Raw genomic sequence first — 9,609 nt, 5'->3', positions numbered from 1 at the left:
CCAAAAAAAGTTCATAAAAATTCAATCAACCAAAAAAACCCATTTCTTGCACTTCTATATTATATATATAATAAAAATATAAAACCTAAACAAAAGTTGAGATTTGGGGGAATCGAAACTGGGTATCCTGGGTGAAAGAGGGGCATAATTACTACTATGCTATGACTTATTATTATTTATTATATGAATTATATATATAATATAAATATAAATTATATTTAAAAATTTACTAACCGCTTTAAAGCGGTTAGACGTTAACGGTTATAGCGGTTAGCGGTTGCGGTCAGGCGGTTTTAAATTTCATCCCTAACCCTGACCAAATGCAGTAACTGCACTATCCACGCTCTAAACGACGCCGTGTAAGATATTCCATCGCCTACACCAACCTTCAGGAATTCGGTTTCTTTGAATCGCTCTCCCATTCTTTTTCTCTCTATGAACCTCTCGAGCCCTCAGAGCCATCAGAACCCTCAGATTCCTTTCGCTGATACCAAATTCAACAGGTTTGAATTTGTTTCGATTCTTCTTTGGTGTTTAGAATTTGTGTTCAGCAATTTATCAGCCTTTCGTCTCTAATTAGCAGGTTTATAACATATAAATATGTAAAAGTGAGTTAGGGTTTGTAGGATTATAATTTTTTGTGTTTTTTTCTTTTCTTTTTTCCTTGTTGCTTTTGGTGCTAAATTTCTTTTTATTTTTTAACCAAAAAACAGAAGGTGGTGACGGTGGAGGTACCTACACGGCGACACTGACCACAATTATACACCTGTCATTTTATTACTAGCTTTCAGCCATTGGATACATAGCCGCGTAGCATTAGCATATACCACGCAAAGCGCTCTTTCTTCCTCTTTCGAGCACCAGCTGCGTCGTCTTCTTCCTGTAGAAGACTAAAACCCCTAGCAAATTCCCAACCCGTTTTCTGGACAAAATCCACTCTGATAACTTCACCGAAGGTGGCAATACACACACCATGAGCCGCTATGACAGCCGCTCCGGCGACCCCACTTCCTATCGTGACCGCAGAAGGTAACCCACCCCAAATCTGTCTCACACTTGCATATATTCATATTTCTTATGTGTTATTGTGCGTAAATTGGTATGTGGGTTTCATTCATTTTTTTTTCTTCTAATTTCTTATATTTTCGTTTTATGTTGAATTTAAAGTTTGCCCATTTATTATGAATCCCTTTCTCTCTCTGTTATGTATGTTGGTTTGCTACTTTGCATAGTCGTCACATTGATATTTATGTGGGTCTGATTTATTTATATCAAACTTCCTCTAATTGGGGTTTCGTTAATGTGGATTTTGAGTTTGCTCGGTGATTCTGGTTCTGGTGGTTCTCTCTCTCAATTAGGTTCAAAATTAAACTCTCTGATTTTCTTTAGCTTAATTACTGCTATAGTTTATCTGAATCTAGTGTCTGCTCAGTGGCTCATTGTAAAAAAATGCCAGTTTTGTGTAATTTTAGTCTTGCTCGGTCATTCTGGGTTTCCTTCTCTGTCTCTCTCTCTTTCTATTAACCCCAAACTTACTCTCTCTTCAAGTTATATGAATTAGTTTATTCAGCAACTCACTAGGGTAAACTACTTAGTTTTGTTCGAACAACATTTAGTGCACGATTGTTACGCAAAAATAGATCCATGAATGGAATTGTCTCTTAAGTTCATAATATTTTAAAACGGTACCGCCAAGTTCATTGCGTTTGGTTTCCTAGTTCTATTCCTCTCTAGTAATTTAATTTATTTTAAGCTAAATTCATAGTCGCTGTTTATCATAGCGATCTTTTGGTGATCATGATTTTGTGCTTTGTGTTGTGATTTTTATTTATATTGTGATAATTTCGTATTCAATTCTGGTGCATTTCTAGAGTCCTCTATTCTTACCTGGTGGTTTTTGGTGTTTCTGTCTCGCCAGTGGTGGGGTGCCTGTTAGGCTGAGTCTCTTTTTTTTTTTTTCTTTTTTTAAAAAACATTGTATATTAATGTTTCTATTCCTGGGTTGTCACCAACGAATGAATAAGAATGGTCATTCAATTCCAACTTCTTTCTTGTATTTCTAGTAATACTCATTCCTACTTCCAGGTAATCATCATTCCAGTATACTAAACATGCCCTTAATTTTGTCCTATGCTATGGGAATGTGTTTAGTGACTCAATATCAAGCTGCTGATCAATTTTCTGCAAATTTATTTTTGTGAATTTTAGATTTTTTTTTTTTTTTTTCCTATCTTTCAGTGGCCAACATTGACTGTTTTCTATGAATTAATTGGTGTTGTTATAGTGATTCGGGGTTTGGCGGGTCTACGGGCTATGGTGGTTCGGTTCGCTCCTCATCAAGCAAGATTAGTTATGATGGCACCGAGTCACCGAGGAAGTTGGATTTGGAAGGGTTGACTCCTTTTGAGAAGAACTTCTATGTTGAGTCACCATCAGTTGCAGCAATGTCTGACAAGGAGGTTGAGGAGTATCGACAACGAAGGGAAATTACTGTTGAAGGCCGCGATGTTCCAAAGCCTGTCAAGAGTTTTCGTGATGTTGGGTTTCCGGGTAACTTATTATTGGAGAAAGCCCGTTCTTTTCATTGTTTGAGGTTTTATATATGTTTCATTTAGCATGCATGCAAGAACCAACAAATTACAAAATGAGACATCAGATGAACTTTTTATCTTGCACTTTTACTGCCTTGTTAGGATAGTTGCATTGCTTTGTCTGTTGCTGGACATTTTCCTCGATGTCATCCCCTGAAAGAAAAGCACCAAAGGTGGAGTAATTGAACAGTACACCCTCTTATCAATAAATATGATCTCTTTCACTAAAAAAAAAACTTCATAATCCATATTGAAAAACATTCTCGTAGAAAACTTTCTATAGACGAGCATATGCTTCTTGGACTTAGATATTTCACCAAACGAAGTTCTTCAGAGATCGCTAATGCACCTTCTAAGTCTCAATCGTTGAGGTTCCCTACAAAATTAGTCATCTAATGCATCATATGTGCTGGCTATGTTACATTATTGTTCACACCAACTTCTTGATGTATAACTGTAGGAACTATTTATCTTGTTCATGTTCATTATTATGTTGATTTTTTTAATAGAAATCTGGTTAACTTATTTCAACCTGCCAAAGTTTTTTATTTTTGATAATGGGATCATGTTTCTTTGAAGAGTCTACTTATTAGGATATACTTACTTGACAACAGATTATGTTTTGCAAGAGATTGCAAAAGCTGGCTTTGTTGAACCTACTCCTATTCAAGCGCAAGGATGGCCAATGGCTTTGAAGGGCCGTGATCTCATTGGTATTGCTGAAACAGGGTCAGGGAAGACACTTGCCTACCTGTTGCCTGCCATTGTCCATGTCAATGCCCAGCCAATTCTAGGTAAGGATGTAACATTTGGGATGGCTAAATCTTTTAATCTGATCTTTATGTGCCTCTGTTTATATTAGGTCAATCCTTGGGAATGAGTTTTTGTAATTTCGATTATATTTTGTCAGCTCTTGGAGATGGCCCAATTGTGTTAGTCTTAGCTCCAACCCGTGAACTTGCTGTTCAAATACAAAATGAGACCACCAAATTTGGTGCATCATCAAAGATTAAAAACACATGCATATATGGCGGGGTTCCAAAGGGACCTCAAGTGCGTGATCTCCAGAAAGGTAGGTTGTCAATTGAGTTTTGGATGGCTTCTCTACTGTAGTATATTTTGATTTCCATGAACTGGCTATCTTGTGATAGGTGGTTACTATGTGAGATGACTTAGATATTTATTATTACTTTCGTGTACAGTTTATTGTGTTCGCATCGCTGTTTATTCTTCTTAACAATGTTAAGTCAAATTTATTATTTTCATTGATCAGGCGTTGAAATTGTTATTGCTACACCTGGGAGGTTGATTGATATGTTGGAATCACATCATACAAACTTGCGAAGGGTTACATACCTTGTTTTGGATGAGGCAGATCGAATGCTAGACATGGGGTTTGAGCCTCAGATACGAAAAATTATTTCTCAGGTTTGAGTTTTGTCATGCTGTTCGAAAATCATGTCATGAATATTTTCACACTTTTAGTTCTGTTATAAGGATAATTTTAAATAGATGATTGTTTCCCCTAACCATCATATTTCCTCTTCCTTCACTTATGTCATTGTATCTGTAGGTTTTATTTATGGTTTATATCTTTTGAAAAACAGGAACAAATTAGTAGATGTTTGAAATAACTTGGCTGAAATAAAATCTTGAAGAGTGCGGAAGTTGTAACATTTGGTTTAAAATCCCAATTATTTGAGTTTTGGTAATTTATTGCGGATATTGTTTGCTGGAACTTTAGGCTTATAACATGAACTTATTAATTATTCTTGGATTTTTTGGTGGTTTGAAGGTCACATTATTAATGAGAAAGCTTGTTCTTACTTACCACCAAAGAGAAAAGAGGTTGTTGCCTCTTAATTGCTTGTGAATATTTGGTTGTATTCACAAACTCTCAATAATAAGGGAAAAATGTCCAATCTCCTTTAGGATGCTCGTGTTAATGCTATTTGCTTACCTCTCTTGTATTTCTTTAGCTTTGTTGCATTTTCAAAATATTAGCCATATATTCCTTTTACTTGGAACATTATTGGCTTTAAAGACTAATAATGTCAACATTTACTTATGTAAATGGTTCCAAACTTGTTACTTGTGAGTACAGCTGCATAAAATTTCTACCTATATAGTGCTTCCTAAGCTAGAGTACTCAATTTCAGATCCTTTGTACCTAGTAAATGATTTTACTTTGAGAATTAATGGAGAAAATTTTACGAATTACATGCGAATCAGATCCGAGAATGTATTTCAGTTTGGTGGATGTGGTTGGTAGCCTCGCGTATCATAAATAAATAATGTAATGTTGTTTTGTATTTGCTCAGAATAATTCAAGAATTTCTTAAGTTATTCATAAATTATTTGCATTTTCATGAATATATGTGAATAAGTTGTTGATTATCAGAAGCATATGATATTGTTGGTTCAATTGTGTTTGTTGTAAAGAAGGGTATAGATATGATGCAGTTGTTTTCCAAGATGCTAGTCTTTGGTTGATTATTTGTTGTAATTGTTCTGTCTTATGTAGAACAACTTGGTCATTATATGATCATTTTCTATGCAGTCTTACAACTTCATGAACAACAGGCAAGGTATTGTGGGTCATTATTATTATGTTTTTTTTATAAGTAATGTATATTTTAACAAAGCGTAGATGGGTGCAACCCAATTACACATGAAGTATACAAGAGAACCCATAATCTATAGGGAAAGAAGAACATAAAGTTAAAACTTAGAAAAAGTAAAAACATGCAAAGTATGCCATGCCACTTTCCTTATATAGGGTTTGTAGCACCATCTTTTTCAACTCGAGCAAGCATTCTCAGAGTCATCAAAACTTTGTGCATTCCGCTCTCACCAAAGCCATCACATCAAACACAAAGGAACCATCCTTCATATATGCAAAGCCAAACAGTTGCCCAATTGTCCCCTCCGACTTTCCAACAACTCACTCACCCTGCGAGACATAACCCACGCAACACCAAAAAGCAGTAAAAGCACACTCCACCTCTGTTGCAACCTCACATTGAAGGACTAAATGATTAGTAGACTCACCACAATTCTTACATAAACAACACAATTCCAGCACAATAATATTTCTCTTTCGTAAATTATCTAAGGTCAAAATTTTCCCCAGAGTCGTCGTCCACACAGAATGCCACTCTCAATGGAACCTTAACTTTTCAAATACTCTTCCAATGAAAAGTGGACCTACAAGAGTCGACAAAACCTGATAGTACGACTTCACTTCAAAAGATTTCCTCTTCGATGGAACCCAACACATTGTATCCTCACCTCCATACCTAATTCTGTTGGAGTACAACAACTCAAAGAATCGAGAGACCACATCCACCTTCCAATAATGCACAATTCAAATAAACTGAACATTCCAATGAATGTTACCATTATGAAGCTGCATATTCTCTGCCACCCATGCATCCTTACAACATGCAATAGTGAACAACTCTGGAAAGAGGACCTTCAAAGGTAGTTCCCCACACCACACATCATATGCCAAAACAACACTTTAAAACCACTCCTACCTCATAACACACATGATGCGCAAAACCATCCCACCCCCTCCTTATACTTCCACACTCCCACTCCCACTCCATGGGTCCCCCAACCACCTTGGAGCACCAACCATCCATCATGCTATCATATTTAATGTCCACTAACTTCCTCCACTAACCATCCCTTTGCGTAGCAAACCTCCACAACCACTTACCCAACAAGGCATGATTAAATTGAAGCATGTTTCTCACCCCCAACCCCCCCGAGTTCTTCAAAGTACATAAATTCAACCAATTCACCATATGAAACTTAAATTCATCACCAATAGCTCCCCAAAGAAAGTCCCTCTGAAGTTTTTCTATTCGATTGGCCACTCCCACTAGAATAGGGAAGAGGGACAAATAGTATGTAGGTAAGTTAGAGAGAGTGCTTTTGATCAACGTTAACTTGCTGCCCTTGATAAATACAACCTCTTCCAGCCTGTCAATCTACTCTCCAACTTCTCAATAGATAAGGAACTGGAGCCTCAAATCAAATTCTTATGATTTTCTTCCCAAACACGAGTTATTGGTGAATACCTAAATTTAAGCTGCTTGCTAACAATGATAAAACATGGATTATGGTTTGGTTGACCTATCAGGACTACTGAGAAATTTGGTTTTTCCTTGTGCTGAGGATGCCAAATTAAACTTTCTAATGTTTACTGCTCTAGGGTGCTAGGGTGCTTTTATGTCTTGAAACTTTAAACATGTAAATTTGCTTTCTTGATGGTTCATTCTAGAATAAACTAGTTCTTCATACGTTTGAGAAGAGAGCAATACATGAATGGCCTGGTTTCTGGGATACTGATTGCATTAATAATTACTTTGATAATCTTTATGCCTAGTAGCAAGGAGTAGAAGTATTTCATATTGAAGATACCAGCTAGCCACTGGTAAGTATCACTGGTGGTAATGCAACAGGTCTTTTCATTCACTCCTAATGTTTTGCTTTATGCAGATTCGTCCAGATCGTCAAACTTTATACTGGAGTGCTACTTGGCCTAAGGAGGTTGAACAACTTGCTAGGCAGTTCCTTTATAATCCATACAAAGTAAGTTGCTGTAACTCAATTTTGCTACCATATGGTAGGATTCTCTTCTTAGGATATGGTCTTTTCTGAAATTCAGTTTTAGCTTATACTTTTAATTTATGCAATTGCGATCTTGAATATTACATTTTGCTCTGTTTTTGAGGCTGCTTGGTTTTGGTGCTTTTGTCCCCCCTTTTCTTGAAACTATTGGTCATTTTCTCAGTTGTAATGGTTTGGTTTGTTATTGCTAGAATTTTGGAGGTTTTATGTCCCTTTTAAAAATTCCGGCTATTGTAGTTGTGTGTAACTGTGTACAAATGTGTCATTTTCTAATTCACTCTTATCTTGGACTTTGCATAGGTGATAATTGGCTCTTCAGATTTGAAAGCCAACCATGCTATACGCCAGCTCGTGGACATTGTTTCTGAGAATCAGAAATATAACAAGTATGCCCCCTTTCTATCTCTTTCTTGTACACTCCATTTTTTCAAGATTTTGTGATGTGGGATTTGTTGTGGCCATCTTACTGATAACCTTTTTTTTTCAAGACTGGTGAAGTTGCTGGAGGATGTCATGGATGGCAGCCGAATACTGATCTTCATGGATACGAAAAAAGGATGTGATCATATCACTCGGCAGCTTCGCATGGATGGTTGGCCTGCACTCTCAATTCATGGAGATAAAAGTCAAGCAGAAAGGGATTGGGTTCTCTCAGAGTTTAAAGCTGGCAAGAGTCCTATAATGACTGCAACAGATGTTGCAGCTCGTGGTTTAGGTACGAAGATAACTCTTAATACTTGTTCATTGACTTGATAGAAACTTATTTTTAGTACAAGCATTGTGTGGTAACTACAACGAACAACACTTTTAATCTTCTCATTTTGGAATGATATCAATTTTTTGTTTTGTGCTCTGGTTTTGCGGCAGATGTGAAGGATGTGAAATGTGTGATAAACTATGACTTTCCGGGTTCCCTCGAGGACTATGTTCACCGCATTGGCCGAACAGGAAGGGCTGGGGCAAAAGGAACTGCGTACACATTCTTCACAGCTGCAAACGCTAGATTTGCAAAGGAACTCATTAGCATACTTGAGGAAGCGGGTCAGAAGGTTAGTCCTGAATTGGCAGCAATGGGACGTGGTGCACCTCCTCCCCCGTCAGGTTAGTCGACTAGCTCAAAAGCATTAACATACGTGAGTGTATATGCATGCATTTTGTTGAACTCGGTTACTGAAACTGTGTTTCAATGTATAATCAATCAATCAGGTCATGGGGGTTTTCGTGATCGCGGGAGGGGTTATGGTGGTGGTCGCTCGTGGAGCTAATAATTAAAGGTAAACTATGAGCTTGATGGCTATGGAGAAAAGCCTGGCAATAAGCATTCACGCCTGGCACGACATACTCGTTGGGCAAAATGTAAGGATAACTTGTCTTAGAGTAGGAATTAGATGTCTTTGGTCTATTTTCATTCATTTATGTTGACTTTTTGTTCAATTATCTAGAGGACTAACTGTAGTTAGAGTATCGGACTGTGTAATATAAAACACTTGTTCATATCATTAAAGTTTTTGAGGAAGAATGCAATGGAACTTGAAGCATAATTGTGTCACCATTGCATCATCTTTGTATCTAAAGGGACTAAAAAGACGTGAGATTATCGGCAAAAAATCCCTTGCTGTTTAAAGAACTAATTGATGTTTGGATTTTTTTTTTTCTTTCCTTTTAAACAACAAGAATCTTGTTCAAGGTTTATATTGGCAAGATTGGATTTTGGATTTTGCTCTAATTGTCATCTCCACCTCTATTTGAACCCTATTATTTGAATTTTGACATCTCTAGCTTTATTCAACTTCCTTGTTTAACATATTTTTCTCATTTTTCAATTTCAATAGTGACGCAGTACCTTAATGAATTTTATTTGTTACATCACCTTACATAAAATACCAACTTATTGGATAACAAGATAGAAAGAAAACAGAGATATAGATGTAGAAGAAACAGAGGATTAAATAGGATAAACGCATAGAACTCACGACGCATAACTGAATCTGTAAATTTCTCCCCACCAGAAAAGAACTCGACTGCAACAAGTTTTGAACAATGTAGGCATCGTACCAAGAACAATCTAATGAGGGTCGATTTTTCCATTTAACAAGAAATTTGGAAGTCACAATGGTTCAAAACAAAAGGAGAAAAAGTTTTTTTTTTTTTTTTTTTGGCGAAATCCGGTGCTTGAACAGGGCTAACATAACATATACCAAAAAATAACAAATGTTTGTTCAATGTGGTCGAAAAACACTTGCATTTTAACCAGCTAAACAATATGTGTATCTCAAAGTAGTCCACCTCCTTCATTTGCATGTCAACCATTGTTATCCTTCTCCAAAGTGCTGTTGGGTATTCTGATCACAAGTGTTTGAGCCTGAATCAAATTTTT

General features: G+C 36.7%; 1 protein-coding gene across 1 annotated transcript; it reads left to right on the top strand.

The window, feature by feature from the left end:
• Nucleotides 1-415: 415 nt before the first annotated feature.
• LOC132186735 (DEAD-box ATP-dependent RNA helicase 20) lies at nucleotides 416-8,784 on the top strand. The gene is made up of 11 exons (XM_059600761.1): nucleotides 416-503; nucleotides 714-1,029; nucleotides 2,285-2,550; nucleotides 3,206-3,385; nucleotides 3,502-3,663; nucleotides 3,865-4,019; nucleotides 7,101-7,193; nucleotides 7,533-7,618; nucleotides 7,721-7,947; nucleotides 8,100-8,333; nucleotides 8,439-8,784. The coding sequence occupies exons 2-11, from the start codon at nucleotides 974-976 to the stop codon at nucleotides 8,495-8,497; spliced, it is 1,518 nt and encodes a 505-aa protein (XP_059456744.1). The 5' UTR covers nucleotides 416-503; nucleotides 714-973; the 3' UTR covers nucleotides 8,498-8,784.
• The last annotated feature ends 825 nt before the right edge of the window (nucleotides 8,785-9,609 follow it).

Source organism: Corylus avellana, chromosome ca7 (assembly GCF_901000735.1).
Source record: "Corylus avellana chromosome ca7, CavTom2PMs-1.0".
Taxonomy (NCBI): domain Eukaryota; kingdom Viridiplantae; phylum Streptophyta; class Magnoliopsida; order Fagales; family Betulaceae; genus Corylus; species Corylus avellana.
The sequence above is the reverse complement of the archived record's forward strand: the minus strand, read 5'-3'. Positions and strand labels throughout refer to the sequence as shown.

Coding starts and splice junctions, on each gene's coding strand:
- LOC132186735 (XM_059600761.1), top strand. CDS start 974: ATGAGCCGCTATGACAGCCGCTCCGGCGACCCCACTTCCTATCGTGAC. Junction 4,020..7,100: donor TACGAAAAATTATTTCTCAG/GTTTGAGTTTTG, acceptor TGCTTTATGCAG/ATTCGTCCAGATCGTCAAAC. Junction 8,334..8,438: donor TGCACCTCCTCCCCCGTCAG/GTTAGTCGACTA, acceptor TCAATCAATCAG/GTCATGGGGGTTTTCGTGAT.